Source organism: Pyxicephalus adspersus, chromosome 12 (genome assembly GCF_032062135.1).
Source record: "Pyxicephalus adspersus chromosome 12, UCB_Pads_2.0, whole genome shotgun sequence".
NCBI lineage: Eukaryota > Metazoa > Chordata > Amphibia > Anura > Pyxicephalidae > Pyxicephalus > Pyxicephalus adspersus.
In genome coordinates, this window is record NC_092869.1 from 31062274 (window position 1) to 31081108 (window position 18835).

The 18835-nt window shown below is 38.6% G+C and overlaps 1 protein-coding gene across 1 annotated transcript in view; it reads right to left on the minus strand.

The window, feature by feature from the left end:
* The window catches only part of CCDC175 (coiled-coil domain containing 175), a 25515-nt gene extending 11370 nt beyond the window's left edge, over positions 1 to 14145 (minus strand). Inside the window, exons 1-11 of the mRNA XM_072428851.1 lie at positions 14006 to 14145; positions 10854 to 10939; positions 9190 to 9301; positions 8803 to 8938; positions 7560 to 7788; positions 6749 to 6871; positions 5612 to 5721; positions 5151 to 5232; positions 2584 to 2720; positions 1527 to 1637; positions 1377 to 1448 (exon numbers count right to left, since the gene is read on the minus strand). Of these exons, the coding sequence (XP_072284952.1) occupies positions 1377 to 1448; positions 1527 to 1637; positions 2584 to 2720; positions 5151 to 5232; positions 5612 to 5721; positions 6749 to 6871; positions 7560 to 7788; positions 8803 to 8938; positions 9190 to 9301; positions 10854 to 10939; positions 14006 to 14066 (1259 nt within the window). The 5' untranslated portion in view covers positions 14067 to 14145. The remainder of the gene's footprint in view (positions 1 to 1376; positions 1449 to 1526; positions 1638 to 2583; positions 2721 to 5150; positions 5233 to 5611; positions 5722 to 6748; positions 6872 to 7559; positions 7789 to 8802; positions 8939 to 9189; positions 9302 to 10853; positions 10940 to 14005) is intronic.
* Between the last annotated feature and the right edge of the window lie 4690 nt (positions 14146 to 18835).

An 18835-nucleotide genomic window follows, 5' to 3' on the forward strand; every position in this document is an offset into this window, starting at 1 on the left:
TGCCGAGCGGTAACCGAGTGTGACTCGGGGTAAAAAAAAAAAGATGCTGAGATCAGTAACCCTGAGTCACACTCGGGGTAGCTAAACTAATGTAAAACAATAGTAAATCGAGCCTTACCTTCTCCTCAATCCCCGTCTCCTCGCTTCCTCCAGCCAGCGTTCTCTGCATCTGATGAGTCACCGGGAGTTCCCGGTAACCTTGTTAAGTGCGAAATTCCGTCCGGGCCGTGGCGGTAATTTAAAATCTATTTGTATTGCATTCAATACAAAATAACTGTATTGAATGCAATACAGTGGATTTATATGTGTAAAAGCAGTACATTGTCTTTCAAGAACATTTATTTTTCAGTATAATATCATAGTATGAGTATAATAGATATTTTTTTTAATGTTTTTTTTTTTTAAATTTATTATTTTGACATGATTTTGTGTTTCAAACTTTATTATACTCATACTAATATATTATACTGTAAAATAAATTTTCATGAAAAACAATGTACCGCTTTTAGACATATAAATCCAGACAGAAATGAACCGCACAGAAGGTTAAAACATTACAATACCAAATAATATTTTACAATATTTTTGTACAGCCTCCAAACTCAGTCATACAGAGAGGAAATCTGGTTGTATAAACTTTGATTAATAGGGTTCAGAAATGTGTTGAAATATACTAACCATATTTTATAATATATATTATAATATATAATAGAATATTTGACTTGTTTAGGTAGGTCCTCATATTATAACATAGTTGGTCACTCTACAAGAATCTTTACAGAGACAGTAATGGTTCAGTCAGACTAATGTGGTCAATTTAAAGCAGGCATGATCTACCTTAGCTTAATGTGACTAGACAAGTCTCAGTGGGTTTAGGTGCTGTGGTCTACACACAGCATTCTGTGACATTAGAATATTAGTGTCCCGGTATCACAGGGTGGGATGGTGGACCCTCCATGTCACCAGCCCAGGTGGCAGACACGTGTACCGGGAGCAGAGTCTAAGCAACAGCGTGGTTTTCTACAGAGCCTCTAGAGGTCAGGATGTTGCACTGCAGGCTGTTGCCAGGTTGCAGTCCCTGTGCACACAGAGGCTGATAACTGCACGGGAGGAAGTGCTAGAGAAGAGGCAGCTCAGGTGGTGTTCACACTTCTGACAACAGATGGAGCGCTTCTGCGGAATATTCCAGTGCTCTGGGGTAAAGGGGCAGCTCTCAGGAGATCACACGACCAGGACATGACTGGAGGACAGAATTCTTAAAGAGAGCTGATGCTGGTTGCAGAGGAGCACAAAGTGGATGACAGAAACATGAGCACAGATCCCCTGGGCACTAATGTACTTTGAAAAGAACTGATAATACAATTGGAATTTCAAACCTTTTCTGCCTTTCCTTTGCCAGATCTTCCTTAGATTCATCAACCTTAGCAACAAGTTGTTCTGTAGTAACCCTAAAAAAAATTATGACAAAGTAAAAAAGGAAATGATGTCATTATTACACACAATGCTATAGCACTCCTATAGCTTACCGCATACTCTCCACCAGCCTTTCTGACTCCACATCCATTTCTTTTAGTTCCCGTTTTATCTTTCCTAATAGTTCCTGCTTCTCATTGAGGAATTCTCTGGATCTGTCCAACCTTGAGAAACAAATGAAGAAAATAAATGAGAAAAAAATGGAAGTAGTGATAATAATAGATATCAGCTCTGTTGCTAATGTGGTCAAGAACACAGGACAAGGCTTTGCTTATGGTGGGAAAGTTCATCCATCCTTTGTAATGATATATTTTTACACAGGGTAACAATTTCTAATTATGTCTGGCTTATGCATGCAAGATTAACCAAAATTATTATCCCTCATTTTCTATGTAAAGCTCAGTCTGGTATTCCCAGATACTGAGAAAATATATGCAGCAAGAAAGATACGTTTAAGTTTACTCAGCTATCAGTTCAACCTATTACACGTACTGTACAGGTTGCTTTACCGTGAATCTAAATTCCAAAACAAATGGTTATATTTTGTAGAAATTCTTAGTTGGTGGCTGCATTTTTTTTACTTTTTCAGGCTAAGAACAGTTTAAGTTAGACCAGCAACAAAAATGCTTGATAATTGTACTACAGATTACCCCAGAGATAAATTCTAGGGAAGCAGAGGCAGATTGCAGATACCTTGAGTAACTGCTACTTACAGTAGCCATTTGACCCTTCAATGTTTACTTTAGGCTTTGGGAGGTATGCAATGTACTTGCTGAATATTTTACTATAACAATAATATAATATTTATTTTATACTACTATTCGTTTGTATTTAAACATTTCTAATAGCGGACAGATACATATATACATGTTCTGAAAGTGACCAGAATGTATGTGTCTAATTTTCTATTTCAGATGCATTACTTAGCTAAGTAAAGAAAATAAAAGGTAGACCACATTTCCCCCTACAGTCATCTTGCTTTTAGACAATAACCACATGAAATATATCATATAGAGCACATAATAATTAGTGTGTAGGTCTTTATTACACATACAATATATAAAATTGTTGGTGCATTAAAAACAGCTATAGAATAAAAAGAATCCTTACTGCAGTGCTGTGTCTTTCTTCATAGCATGTTGTCTGTCTTCTTCCTCTGATGCAGCCTGGTATTCCTGCTTTAACATATTGTGTCTCCCTGCCAATGACTGCTGCAGTATCTCTGCTGTATTCATTTCCTCATCAAGCTTATATTGAAAAACACACAAGAAGGGTAAAGAAGAACTCAAGCATGTCAACTAGGCGCATAATTACATGATTAAATTAAACTCCAAAAAACTAATGTGTGGCTACTTCCCCATATCATTGCTAAGCAAGTCTAACCCATAAAATATCAAACTCTGCTCCTTTGATGCAGTATGAGACTCCCTGTTTCTAGGTAAGCTTGAGAATCAACCAGCACAGTATAGTGAAGAGTGGAGGACAGACATAAATGCAAAAAGTTTTCCCATTGCAAAATGAGTTTACATGAGTACTCAAGATTTGCTTATTTGCAAGCAAATGTTGCCCATCCATTTCTCATGAGCATAACAACATTCAATAAAATCACCTATGATGTCATCATAAGTGCTAAAAAGTTTAGTGAGTTGGGTTAAAGGTAAAGAAAAATGGTAGCATATGAAAACCAGATAGCTTTTCTGAAGATAGCATACTTAGACAAAAAATGAAGCATAATGCACATTCTTTTGTGAAATCAGGTAGACACATTTGTTTCCCAGCTGGATCAGGAAGTTATTATTTAATACCAATGGGTACACTCTGAATGATACAATAAGGTTTCAAATGAATTTATACTAAGGATAAAAGGTTGCCATAAAACCTGACTGAAAAAATAGGTCTATAAAATGAAAATGCCACATTGCCTATATACAAGATCTCAGATGCTAAAATATTTATCGTGACATTTTCTAAAGCTAGCACTTTTATCTCTGTTGAGGAAATAGAAGAAAAGCTGGCCTTGCATGAATATTTTGAACTCGCATAAAAAATAAACTGTTTCACACTTTAAAATGTTAAAGTTTTTTTGGTTTTGTTTGTTTTGACACTGCAACAACATAAATTGTGCAAGAACAGATGACAAAATGGATAATTTCTTTTAGTAAATTTTGGGAAGTTCAACTGATTAGAAATTTCTTACATCTTACTCTGTAGGTGACTTAAATGGCCAAAAGGCTGTGAACACCTAACCACCATACTTTTTAGCTTATTGGACATCCTATTAAAAAATCAGAGGCATTAAAATGAAGGTTGAAGTGTGTAGCAGGAATGGTGAGGCTTTATGATTATTCCTCTGGAGAGCCACCTAAGAGTTAATATTTTTAGCAAGTCAAATACAAAAACATGGAATATTGAACACATATGTTGTGGGTGTACAGGTGGATTTGTGTCTGTGCCCTTGTGATCATCTTGTGTACTCCTTCCCATACTAGGTTGGGGTAGGAGTTACTTGATAAGAAGAAAGTTATAGCTGTTATGCCCCCATCCGTCATAAAAAATCAAACGTTAATATACAAAATATATTCTCATACTAACAATTGCAAGTTTTTTCATTTTATAATGCAACAAGGAGGTTTGGTCAAAATGAGCTAGCAGTGATCATGTAACGAGTTAATTGGTTGAGATCAGTGTATAATTGGTAACTCTATAATTCCAGATAGAATTGAGTGCTAACGCTGACATTTTCTGGATACACGAAAAGAAGCTTCTCCCTGCATGACTTTTCCCAGTTACAGGATATGGAAATGGGCACTCCCTGGGGTAAACCGAGTCGCGTGATCTTGCTGATGGAACTGTTGCTGTTTTGGATCATTGTGTGCCAGAAAGTGCCAGGAAGGGTTAAAGAGTGCAGTTCTTTAACCCTTCCTGACACTTGTAGTCCCACAAATACTTCCACGTTGTTACAAAGTGGGCCCCTTTTCCTCTCCTGTCCTTAAAATCCCACATTAAAATCATATTTATTACATTTTTTATAACTTTCAGAAAACAAAAATGACATCTTCAACAAAAAAACCTTATTAAGAACAATAATACAGGGTACAAAACTAGAAAAAGGGGCCATAAAATATCATATAAAGTATAAAAGGAAGACCCCACATTTTTGATCCTCTATACTATGTTATATTATTTCATTTCTCCTGCTGTTGGTCAAGGATAAAAGGCCACAATAAAGCCTCACTGCACATTTAGGTCTCCAAAATTAAAATGTCATATAGATTTAGAAATATTTGTATGTAATAATCTGATTTCCTTTGTTCCCTACCATACAAGTGCAGAGTTGACTACCTGCTGACTCCTAAGGTTATATTTATAAAGCAGTGAATCTGACAATTCCTGGTAGAGAATCAATCACTGCCATTGAAACACATGAATCTGGAAGATTCTCCACCAGGGAATGTTTCAGTGAATGCCAAAGTTACTGCTTCCTAAATAGACCCCTTAAACAACAGTGGAACATATAATAACTGCTACAAAAAAGGAAAGCCCACACCTCAACTTGTGGTTGTAAAAAAACATTTTTTCAAAAGGTACTGTATTTCCTCCACTCCTTCCTATAGTTTCCATCACAGTTACACATTTTTTATTTATTTGCACAGCAACTGATTACCTCAATTTCTTACCTTTGAAATTTGATCCTTTAAAGTATTACTTTTTCTGTTAAAATCCTCTTTTTGATTTACCATATGCAGTTCTAGCAAATCTCTGTAAAAAAGTGAAAGTATTTAAGGACTTCCTTCATGAAAAATAATAATCCTAAAAGTGTGTGTAGTGATAATAGTATTCAGCATATGAAATTCTTGTCTAATGTCATATGTCTTTATTTTTACATTTCTTCACATTTCAATGGCTAAATTCTCCATCAACATATTTTAAAGAAGATTTAAACCAGGTGAAAAAAATGTAATTGTTTTAAGCAACTCTGCCAGTGTTATACTTTGTGTTGACCCCTGTCCCTGTCACAGTAACAAATAAAATGTTGTGAGTAAATGTGCTGCAGTTACACATAACAACCATATCATTCCTTACAAAGGATATCTGACCAGTCACAAACACAACATACATCGACCATGCACACACTTACATTTTGTTGGACAAATCCTGAGACAGTTTTTTCTGAAGTTCTAATTTATTCATCAGTCTTCCATGTGAAGCTTGAAGAAGTAAGACCTTATTTTTAACTGATGATACATTCTGCAAAGCAAATAGACTTGTTATTCTTATGGCAGGTATATTTAGCATTTATTACCTGTATCCAAAGTCAAAAAATTTTTTTAAGTTTTGTTTCCCACTATGTCAGATAAAGCTTTTTTTTTTTTTTTTTTTGGCTAGTTTTTTTTTGCATCCTGAGACAGTTTTTTCTGAAGTTCTAATTTATTCATCAGTCTTCCATGTGAAGCTTGAAGAAGTAAGACATTTTTAACTGATGATACATTCTGCAAAGCAAATAGACTTGTTATTCTTATGGCAGGGATATTTAGCATTTATTACCTGTATCCAAAGTCAAAAAATTTTTTTAAGTTTTGTTTCCCACTATGTCAGATAAAGCTTTTTTTTTTTTTTTTTTTTGGCTAGCAGTCATTGGGTTTGACTAATCCTCCCAATCTATACTGCCTCTAGCCCGCTTCTTCTTTTATTTAAAGGGTTTCAGGTCTTTGAATCAGAAGACTCAGTATCTGATGAAGACATTGCCCCAGCTGCCTGTTTTTAGTCCTGCATAACATAGACATAGGCACAAAAAACTAGTAATTATGTCATTTGGTTAAAAAAATGCACATTGATGTAGGACAAAAAAAGAACAAGGGAAGGCAAAATATTGAACTTCTGCTTTGTTATATTAAACTTTACATAGGTAGCATTAGAGCTTATGTATGGATTTCTCTTTCCATAAAGGCCAATGTATCTGGATGTATGTCAATGTATTTGGATGCCTCTTTATGCAAAATTACACATACAAGAGATGTTCATACATACATGGAGACGGACATATAGCCAATTCTGTACCAAATATGGTACAAAATACCATAAATCTTGGAAATAATCAAATGTGCTGGTAATGCCTACAGCATCATCTATTGTAAAATATTGCAGCACAAAGATGGAAGGTAAGAAGATGTTTGAAGGGCACCATACTCTCCTAAATATTATGGTGCCATTTGCCATAAACACACAAGACACAAAAGTACATCACATGAGAAGTCTCCCAGCATCTCTCACTTACCTCTTTTTCAGTAATAACCTTCTCCTCCACATCAAACAGTTGCGATCTCTGCTGGTTTAGGTATATTTGTTTTTCTGCATTTCTAGCGTCCTGGGCTTCAGTCTTCCTTTGTGTTTCTAAAATCTGGGTAATAGATAAGTTTCAACAAAGAAAATACATATCCAGAAGCATTCTCTGCCCAATACATTTTATTCACTTTTTTAAGTCCAATGAATTATTATAAAAATATTCTATACATATAGTAAGTAAGTACTTTCACAATGGGCTGGAGGAGATGGACTATTACTACACAGTATTTATATAGAGCGGACATATTACGCAGCACTGTACAAAGTCTATAGTCATGGCTCTAGGTGTTCATCTAAAGGGCTCACAATCTAATGTCCCTATCATAGTCATATATCATTATTGCAGTCTAAGGTCAATGTTGGGGGGAAGCCAATTAACCTAACTGCATGTTTTTAGGATGTGGGAGGAAACCAGAATACCCAGAGGAAACCCTCACAAACACAGGGCAAACCTGCAAACTCCATGCAGATAGTGTCCTGGCTGAGATTCGAACCTAGGACCCAGCACTGCAAAGACCAGAGTGCTAACCACTGAGCCACTGTGCTGTTCTTCAAAAACAAAACCAGGTAACCCAGCTAAGCTAGTCCAGGAGTAAAAACGTTTGCCAAATAGCGAATTATTTTTTAAAAATCCATTCCAAGTTTGCTGGTGGACCCAGGTTTACCTATGATAGTCTATTCTCTATAGTATTAGAGAGTGCCTAAACAGCAGATTGGGGGATTTATAGCACAACAATACATACCTGTGTTTCTAGGTCTTCCTTTTCTTCAGTGAATTGTTTTCTTTCAGTGATCATATCCTCAGCTAGATCTTCAGTTTTGTGCTGATACTCAATTACAGCTTCTTCAGCCTCCTTGCGCTTGCTGTGAGTTTGGTTCACACAAATGCTTTGATGAGCCTTGTCTGCCATCTGCTGGTTAAGCAGCGTAACTGCTTTTTGATGTTCATCCCAGAGTGTTTTCCCTTGAACTCTATACCAAACACAAATATGTTAATGTACTCCAAAAAAACAACATTGGTAATATCATAAATTTCTTTAAAAGAGCATAATAATAGAAAATATAAAAACAAACCTCCAAGTACCCCCATTCATTGTACAATATGCACCCCAACAAAACAAAACGAACAATTATAAATATACAACATATACATATAACAGTAATATAGTGGGCCTGATTTGTTAAAGCTCTCCAAAGCTGGAGAGAATACACTTTCATCAGTGAAGCTGGGTGATCCAGCAAACCTGGAATGAATTTCTTAAAAGCAATTTGCTAGCAAATGTTTTTATTCCTGGACCAAATCCATTCCAGGTTTGCTGGATCACCCAGCTTCACTTCTGAAAGTGCATTCTCTCCAATCTTGGACAGCTTTATTAAATCAGGCCCAGGGGGTGTACAATGAAGATGGGATGTCAATCAGGGATGTTTCAAAGCGTTTCACAGGTGTAGATCTGCTTTACCAGGAAACAAATACATGCAAACAGGAGGTAAGTATTAAAATAAAATACAAACAAAACTTCAATACTTCAAATGCAAATACAGTATATAATTATATAAACAAAGGAAAGCATACCGCTAAACAATTCTACTACTACTTGGGTCTGGAAGGAAGTGGTTCAGAAAGGGAATGTTTATATCTTCTACTAATATACTCTTTTAAAGTGTGATTCAAATGAATATATGTTTTTTATTATATACTACCTGTTGGCTGCCTTGAAAATCCCTTTGGAACTGTAAGTTTCTCTTGTTTGTTTTGGAATTACTTGGGATGTGGCAGCATTTGGACTACATATAGGAGATTGATAATCCTTTCTTATAACTTGATCATTCATTTCTTTACTGTAGGCTGGTAAATCTTACACTGTTTTAAAAGCTTCTTTCCTGTACTGATTTTAACTCACTTTGATTTCTCTGCCATAGGTAGGGGCAACAATAATTCTATTTTAGCCCGGACTAATTGCAAAAGAAGACAGAAGCCACATTTACCCCAGAGTAGAATTCAGCTCCTCAAAATCCATTTGCTTCTTCTCAATGTTTTCCAGTTGCAAGGTTATACTTCTCAGTTCATTCTGTAACAGCTGCATCTCTGAGGAGATGGACTCACGAGCACTTCTGACTGCAGCTATGTATAAAGACAGAGGAGCAAAAACAAAACAAAAATCAACATTTTTTATTATTGTATTTTTAAATAATTCATCTGGTGTTAATACTCCTTTGTCCTGGTAGTAGCAAATAGTAATCATTTTCCTGATGTCACAGGGAAAGGAAATAATACAATTCCTAATCAAGTTCATAGACAGTAATTAAAGCCTAAAAGAAGGTCTAACTTTCCCTAGAAACTGAAACCCCTAAAAACGAATACTTAAATATTACCTTCTATCTCCTTAGATATAATTCCAGGAAGACATGTTACTTTGTATCGAAGTTTGCTGTTTTCGATTGTTCTTGCTTCCAGAAGTTCACGTGTAGCTCTTCTAATGTCTTCCTGTGTTTTGAACAAAGGTAAAAAGAAAAGAGAACACATTTTTCATGTATCTCACAGGATTTGTAACTCAGGATTAAAATGAAATATACAATGTTTTCACTTGATAATCCTGACAATAAAACATTGCCCTAGGGTGATAGTTCAGTAAGAAGGTATGCTAGGCCTTCAGAACACATGCTTGTTTTGTAGTCTATATAGAGAACTGAGAAGGATGCATAACTTTGGTAAATGATAATAGTGCTTTAGAGGCATGATGCACAAGAAGTTAGGTGTACACTAGATTTCTGGCATGGCTTACAGGTAGGCCAACTGATTTAAAGTTAAAAAACCTAAACTTAAAAAACAAAAAGTCACCAGGAGGGTTCATTGACAAAAGATAAACCGTTGACTTGTTTTAGTACTGAGCATGCCCCTTTTAATGCAAAGTTCAGCACTATGCACGGCAGTGCCCCACACAGAACCGTCTACTAGGAACAATGTAACTCCTGTTACATCCAATGGCCGAAGAGGATTGCCCATATTCTCAGAAGTCTGCCATGGAGCTGGCAGTGAAGATGACACTTTCCCAGGATGAAGAGCTGCACACGGGCAAGTTTATGACAAGTACCCAGACTTTTTAGTGAAAAGTGAAAATAAACTACTGCTTTAAAGAGCTTCCATGATATTGAAATAATATTCTCATGCTCCATATAAACAATGGGAGGCCACTGGATATAGCAGAATCATGTTTTGGATACCTGGAGTGTTCAGAATAGGCTGTCACTGCATTGTTTGCCTGTGAATTGTGCTTTGAATTTTGTACAAGAGGAAATCACATCTAACATCTGTCTCCTTTTTTACAAAACAGCCTTGATTCTTATAACATGAACATGAGCAAACTTTGGCATTGGGGTGTCTGTAATGGATTATGAAAATATCACAATTACATGAATACAGTGTAGATATTGAAAGCGTTTCCAGAGGCAAGCTATTTTGTTACATAGGGAAATGTGGTTGGCTTGCATTAATTAGTGATTTAATAAATGTATATTGACAATTCAGATCTGTACTTAAATTTTTTGTGTCATTTGTCTTTTTTCTGTCATCTCCTTTTACAGTTCTTGACATTTAGCTCACTCCAGAGAGCAGCAATAGGAGATACATTCTGTTTTACAGAGTATCCTATTCTACACTATCCTACACTATTATAAGAAAAAGTGTAAAAAAAAAAAAAAGTGGACTATTTTATTGCATTTTGCTACTGTATACAAAATTGTGCACTCCCTAATATATGGGTTGCCTAGACCCTTTAGCCTTATGTGTGCAATGTGAGTGTGTGTGTAGTGCCAGGAAATTTGGAGTAAGCTTTGTTGATGGCACCACTGTGCTGCTCATTGTTCTCCTCTCTGCATACTCTGACATAGGAAAGTAAACTCTGTCTAAACCAGCCATGCCACCTCAATGCAGAAAAAAGCTTGATAAGATAGTAATAGGGAATGATCATCTGCAGGAGACCCCAGGCAATGCTGGTGACTACTGTGACCTCTAAATGTTCCAGATCCAGAATTCTTACCAGTTCTTTAACAGCATCGGCTACTGCCTCTAAATGCTGCAATGCTTCTTCATCCAACTTCAGATCATTTTCTTTTAGCTGCTTCTCTAGAGAAGAAAGAAAAGTTGCATGTAAAGGTTAATTGGATATTCTTCATTTATTAGTGTGATGATGTCAGGCTGCATATATAAAAATACATACACGTGGAATTTTCTTTGATTTTTGGTTATTTGTGGTGTAAGTGTTGCAAGTGTTAAATAATAACAAAGATGAAAGGGAAAATATGAAAGATGAAAGGGAAATATTTGACAATCCAACGCAGAAAAAATAACACTGACAGGGATCATTACCCCCCTCTTTCTTTTAGAAAATCACGTTTTATAAAGTTCTGATTTCTTTAACGCATTGGATTTTGCACAAAAAAAAAACAAAACACCTAAAGTGGAAATAAAAAAAAAAAAAAAAAACCACTTAATCCTGCGGATTTGTCTATCCGACGGGTGGTTTCTTTGTTTGGGTCCCGCGTCGTACTGGTATCCGTGTTTGGCCTGGTGCACAGGAAGGGCTGGGCGCTGACATCTTCTCTTGTTCCAGGTTCTTCTTCCTACGTCACCCGATCTCGCGCTGTGCAGGTGCGAGATCAAGTAACGTAGATGGGGAAAATGATTGCCCATCTCACTGCACATTGGCAATTTTTTATCTTTAATTAAAGAAGGGGCTAACCACCAGTACCACAACCAGGCGCCTTGGTTCATAGGAAACTGCAGATACCAGCTCTGTGTCATTACCAGCCACCAGCACTTGAATTGATGTGCCCTGTCAATCATTTGTGACTGTGACACCTTGAATCTTCTTTAACCCACTCCTAACTTCATATTTCGATGTCTAAAAGTCCTCTGAAGAAGCCAATATAGGCGAAACGTGTCAGAACGCAACATCTATTTTTCAACCCCCTATGCGCTGATCTTCGCTATAATAGGAGTCAATGTCTAGCTCTCCACACCCCCCACGGCATATTGCTCAGGGGATTGTAGGAACATGAAATATATGTACTAAATGTGTGATGTAACACTGTATACGTTTTGTCTTCTTTTTTAATACACTGCTGCATTTAAAATACCCTACTTTCTCCTATTCTTTACTCATTTGCTATTGCATGTTCGTTCGCATGGTAATAAGACCGCCCCGGAACCAAATAATACAAGCACCATTTTTGCTACACATCACAACCCATGGTAGTGCATTACCATGTGTTGTGGTGCACTGTGACACTGTGTGCATTATGTGCATTGTAGCTGCATCATTTAGGTGTGCTGGTATCCAAGTAAAAGGCACGGCAAGGCAGTTAAAAGACAAGAGGTGTTAATGGTCCTAAGCGAAAGGATCTGAGACACTCCATTTTGTTTTCCATTCTAGTTTTTAGTTATAAGAGATAGACGTATTCCTTGTTATTGTTATGCCAAACAAGTGTCCTTGCTGACATCTGCTAAATTCAGATATTGCTGACAATTTAAGAATAACAAGATGTCTTGTACGTGTCTGAAACAATGTAGCAAAGCGGTTTCGTATTAGAACAAGGCTACTATTATCTCTCTACTGTGGTAAATGAGCACGCACAGTGATATTTTGTTATGTTATAAAAACTAGATGTTTGTTACAATAAAGTTGAAGATTGCTTGATACCATACAAGTGTATGCGTCGTTGACCGATTCTTCCCAGGCGCCTGTTCTGATGCACTGAGAGACACTGGGATGGTGAGAGATCATAGAGGAATAGAGCCAAGAAACCTGCAGATCCTTTCACGAAGGTTCTTCTTATTATAAGGCATTGGTGCAATGCAATGACAATCATTCCGAATGGCCACATGCAAAACACTTTGCCAATGGAGATGTGTGAAAGTACATCACTATGTACAGCAAACAAACTACCATGCATTGTAGTGTTCTGCATTACAAAATACCGTATTTTTCGGACCATAAGACGCACTTTTTTTCCCCCTAAAGTGGGGGGGGAATCAGGGTGCGTCTTATGGTCCGAATGCATATTTTTTTACTTACCTGTATCCCCGCCGGTCCCCGCAGCCAGTGTCCTGCCGCCTTCATGGGCGGGCACAAGTGCCGCACGCTGGATCTCAGGGGAAATCAAATGAATTTTTTTTTCTTGTTTTCCCGTGCGGAAAACCTGGTGCGTCTTATAGTCCGGAGCGTCTAATGGTCCGAAAAATACGGTAATAGTACATGCACCTTTTTGGTGTATTTTGGAGCTTTATGCAGCCCATTCAAATGAAATGTAAATGTTGCAATGCACATTTTACTGAATGTCATGGTGCATTGCAATGGGGGTGATTTAGCCTGTTCTTGCAATGATCACCTTGCAGGAAATATTTCACTAAGCTTGGTGAATGTGGTGAACATTTAATTTGAAAAGAATACCCGAACACATGTAAGGAAATAAAAAAAAAAACAAAAACAATACATTTCCTTGCACATGATTGGATGGCTGAAGTCAGCAGAATGTTTTCTCACTTACTAAGTGAATAATTCATTTTGCTACGGAAACAACTTACATTTCTTAGTAAATCAACCCCAATGTGTTGACATGTATCATGACATGTTTTCCATCATTTCAATAAGCAAGGCATTAGAAAACTGTGTGCAAAAGTGTGAATGTGGAACTTTGCATGAGGTTACAGGACAAGCAAGTCCAACTCAGTGGAATCGATTTATACAGTAAATATTTTCAGCTAAGATTCACCCAACTTTTACCCAAAATTCACACATTTCTCCTACTGGAATTAGAAATGCACAAATCAACTTTTTTCATAATAATTACATTTTCCAATGGAAAAACAATGCAAAATTGTGTGAATTTTGGGTGAAAAAATGTATAAATAGACCCCAGATTAAAAATATATCTAATCACGTGATCACCACAATTCAGCTTTACTTCCATTCGATATTATAAGTGTCCTTTATATAAAATTATGGCATTTAAAGCAAAAAGATAGTTGGCAGAATGTTGTTTTGTGAAAAAATATAAATACATAAAGAATACTAAATAAGAAGAGGAAAAACACGCAGGTTGGTAATGGCTGTGCCGGTCACGTGTTCCCCCGAGTCCCCTCACCGAGGTTTCCTAAGCTTGTTACGTTCTGCAGACGCCCTGCACTCACCTATTTCCATGAAGTGCTCCAGAACCACAAACACCCCTCTGCTGTCTGGTATTGCAGCCATTTCTCTATTTAGTTCTGGGAGCTGATACTCCTAGCTCGCCGCGAGGGTTACCAAGGCAACCGGACGCCGCACTTTTGATACGCCCCTTTTTTGAAGTAATGGTACTGTCCATAGGCTTTATGGAGCGTACTAAGTATGGCTGGAGAGGGGTGTGTACATGCTGTGGTGGGCATTGTACCTGCAACTAGGTGTTTTAGACTTTGTGCCAAAACTATTAAAGAGACACTTTAATATAAATCCTATAGGTAGTTCATATGGATACAGGATATTAATTAAATTTATTAGCAGACATGTTTTTATGTTATGTATATATTCACTCTATACACTGAAAAAAATTGGTGTGTTACAGCAGAACTAAAGTTTTTAAAAGTTTGTATGACCAGGCCGGTCATTATTGCAGGAAGGGACAGGTAATGTCTTTCTGCAACAATCCCTCCTACCTGTCTGATCGCTTCAGGTTTAGAGCAAAATGCTGAGCTGCGCATGCGCATTGTTAGCTTTGGTTACCAATTAAACCTGGCATTCCCGACTTCCTATGCATGTGCCAAGGTGAATTAACTTCATCACACCTTCAAGGGGGTTACATCATCCTGGCACAGCCAATCAAAATGGCTGAAGATTGTTTGAAAGAGAAAGACGAGTGAAGGATGGTGGAGTCCGGCAGACAGTTAAGTTGGCCGGGTATAGTTCTCCTTTAAAACCCACTAGAGCTCCTACTTTTGCTTTCCCGTATGGAATTGCAGGCTTGGACCTGCGATAAGAGAGTGGGCGGGTTCTGGTATCATGACGTCACTCTGGGAGAAGTTTCTTCCCCTTTGTGTGACACATAGGCAGGGGTGTAGTGGGGCGGGCACGTTCACATAACAATGATGCGCATGTGTGCTCGCCATGGATAGTAACGTGCCCCCCTTCTTTTATAACAACTACAACTACACCCCTGGTATTTACCCCTGTATTTTACAACTACACCCCTGGTAAAACCTCATACAAATTAACTGTGACATTGTCATTGTGCTTTACATAACCACTGGACCATTAGTGTTTTTTAAAAATGACCCAAGTCGTAGGGGTGGACAATTAATGATTTCTGAAAGTCACCTGGGTCGTATTAGGGGACCATTAGTGATTTTTAAAAGTCACCTGAGTCGTAAGGGGGACCATTAGTGATTTTTGAAAGTGACCCAAGTCATAATGGGGGACCATTGGTGTTTTCGGAATGTGACCTGAGTCGTAAGAGGGGACCATTATTTATTTCTGAAAGTGAGCCCCTCTAGTTGTAAGGGGGGCCATTCATTTTTTTAAAAAGTGACCCAGGTCGTAAGGGGGGACCATTAGTGATTTCTGAAGGAGACCCGAGTCTTAAGGGTGGACCATTAGTGATTTCTGAAAGTGACCTGACTCGTAAGGGGGGACCATTGGACATTTTTCAAAGTAACCCGATTTGTAAGGGGGGACCATTGGTGATTTCTGAAAGTGACCTGAGTCTTAAGGGGGACCATTAAAGATTTCTGAAAGTGACCCGAGTTGTAAGGGAGGACCATTAGTGATTTCTGAAAGTGACTCGAGTTGTAAGGGGGGACCATTAGTGTTTTCCTAAAGTAACCCGATTTGTAAGGGGGGACCATTGGTGATTTCTGAATGTGACCAGAGTCGTAAGGGGGGACCATTATAGATTTCTGAAAGTGACCCGAGTCATAAGGGGGGACCATTAGTGATTTCTGAAAGTGACCCGAGTTGTAAGGGGGGACCATTAGTGAATTCTGAAAGTGACCCAAGTCGTAAGGGGGGCCATTGGTGATTTTTGAAATTGACCCGAGATGTAAGGGGGGACCATTAGTGATTTCTAAAAGAGACCCGCGTCCTAACGGGGGACCATTAGTGATTTCTGAAAGTGACCCCAGTCGTAAGCAGGGACCATTAGTGCTTTCCGAAAGTGACCCGAGTTGTAAGGGGGGACCATTAGTGTTCTTTTAAAGTGACCCGAGTCATGGGGGGGACCATTGGAAATTTCTAAATGTGACCAGAGTCGTATAGGGGGACCAATAGTGATTTCTGAAAGTGACCCGTGTCGTAAGGGGGGACTATTAGTGATTTCTGAAAGTGACCCGAGTTGTAAGGGGGGACCGTTAGAGTTTTTTAAAAGTGACCCGGAGTCGTAAGGGGGGACTATTGGTGATTTCTGAATGTGACCTGAGTCGTAGGACGGGACTATTAGTGATTTCTGAAAGTGACCCGACTCGTAAGGGGGGACCATTGGACATTTTTCAAAGTGGCCCGAGTAGTGAGGGGGTACCATTGGTGGTTTCTGATTGTGACCAGAGTTGTAAGGGGGGACCATTAGTGATTTCTGAAAGTGACCTGAGTCTTAAGGGGGACCAATAAAGATTTCTGAAAGTGACCCGAGTCGTAGGGGGGAACCATTAGTGGTTTCTGAAAGTGACGTGAGTCGTAAGGGGAGAGCAATATTTATTTCAGAAAGTAACCCGAGTCGTAAGGGGGACCATTAGTGATTTTTGAAAGTGACCAGATTCATAAGGGGGGACCTTTTGTGATTTTTGAAAGTGACCCGACCATTAATGATTTCTGAAAGTGACCTTAGTTGTAAGGGGGCACCATTAGTGATTTTTGAAACTTTCCCAAGTCGTAAAGGGACAATTAATTATTTCTGTTATTGACCCGTCATATAGGGTGACCATTAGTGTGTCTTGAAAGTGACCCGAGTCGTAAGGGGGACCATTAGTGATTTTTGAAAGTGGCCTGAGTTGAAAGTGCCACCACTCGGGTCACTTTCAGAAATCACTAATGGTCCCCCCTTACTACTCGGGTCACTTTAAGATGGGTGATTCTGCATTACAAAATATTAGTACATGCACCTTTTTGGTGTATTTTGGAGCTTTATGCAGCCCATTCAAATGAAATGTGAATGTTGCAATGCACATTTTACTGAATGCCATGGTGCATCACAATAGGGGCTATTTAGCCCGTTCTTGCAATGAATCCCTCCTACCTGCCTGATCACTTCAGGTTTATAGCAAAAAGCTGAGCTGCCCATGCGCATTGTTAGCATAACATTTTGTATTTCTTATAATCCATTCCTGAGATTTTCATAGCCCTGGCACGCAGCACAGCCATCTCAGGATGCGCAAGACATTTCTTGAAACTTGATGTTTCTCTGCTGCAGTTCAGTAACATAAACAGGTCTTGTCCTTTCCTCAGCCTGAGACTGGACATTGAAGGAGAAGCAGAAAGATGATGAGCTCATCTCCCCTTCTACCGTGTTTCCCCGAAAATAAGACACTGTCTTATATTTTTTTGGCTCCCAAAAACACACTAGGTCTTATTTTCGGGGTGAGTCTTAAAAAAAAAAAAAAAACTTACCTTTCTGAAGACGCGAGCCCGAGTTCTGGCTTCTGACAGGCGGAGTGCATGTAGTATCACTCCGCCTGTGACAGGAGCCGGAACTAGAAAGAAAGCATCAGCTTGTGCGGCTCCGGAGTGTGCACTGCCGCATGCTTTCTTTCAGTGTCCCGCTGCCTTCACAGGGAAAGAACACGACTCGTTGAGTACTGTCCTCCGGTTTTTAATTTATGTATGCTTTTCTTTTCTTTTTCTCCTCTGACCTGCTGTATGTAGTTAAGGAGGATCTTGAGCAGGGGTGGGCTGGCTGTTACGGACCCCCGAGTGTGGGGGGGGGCGCTAGGGCTTGCGTGCGGATTATTAAGCTTTAAATTAGGATTTTAAATTTTAGATGGGGGTATTAAGCTTTAGATTTTTTAGGCTGAATTACAGTTTTGGGTGGGTTTTTTTTCTGAACTGGACAGATTTACACTAGGTCTTATTTTCGTTTTGGGTGGGTTTTTTTTCTGAACTGGACAGATTTACACTAGGTCTTATTTTCGGGGTAGGTCTTATATTAGGGCAGGTTTAGAAAATAGTGCTAGGTCTTACATTCGGGGTAGGTCTTATTTTCGGGGAAACACGGTATCAGCACGTCTCATGTTAGCATATGACCAGTGCAGCACAACTGATTAGCTTTTTACTGCTTCTCCTAGTCTGAGCCCCTGTGTACTGGGACTGCAGGATGCCAATTTCAAGTCAGATTCAAGTACTTATTAAAATTTCATTTAACAATGTAATAATGAGTACAAAGCAGCATTTAAATGTGTCTGTTATATCTGCCTGGAGTTGAATTAACTGGTGGTGATGCACCTGGTGGCACCCTGCGGCAGAAAGGGGACAGGTGTGCATAGTGGGGGCTTAGTTCCACTTTAATCAGTACTTTCAATTTCAGACTTTTGGGGGACTTTCAAAAGAGAAAAACATTTTTGTTCACTTTATTAGGATGTGATGTGTGGCTTTACACATTACTGCTTGGTAGATTGGAGGCGAGGGCACATAGCTATGGGTACAGCAGTGAACTGGTTTGGGCAATAAAAGCAATGCAGCCCAAGAATGAGGAATTCAGAGGGCTGGGGGTTGTAGGTAAGTAAACTGCAGGTGAGGGTAAGATCACAAAAGTGGGTAGATCTCTTTCAAGCTGGTATCATTATAAACTATTTCATTCTTTTTATCTGTAATGTGTGTGAATATAATTAGGTGGAAATGTTGATAAATCTTTTCTAGTTTTTCAAAGACCTCATTCTTGATTTTGTCTTCCTCCTACACCTATCACACAGGCAATACAAAAATCGCCTAACTTTGAGGGTCTATTTATAAAGCAGTGGATGTGACATTTACTGAAACATTCCCTGGTGGAGAATCAATGACTG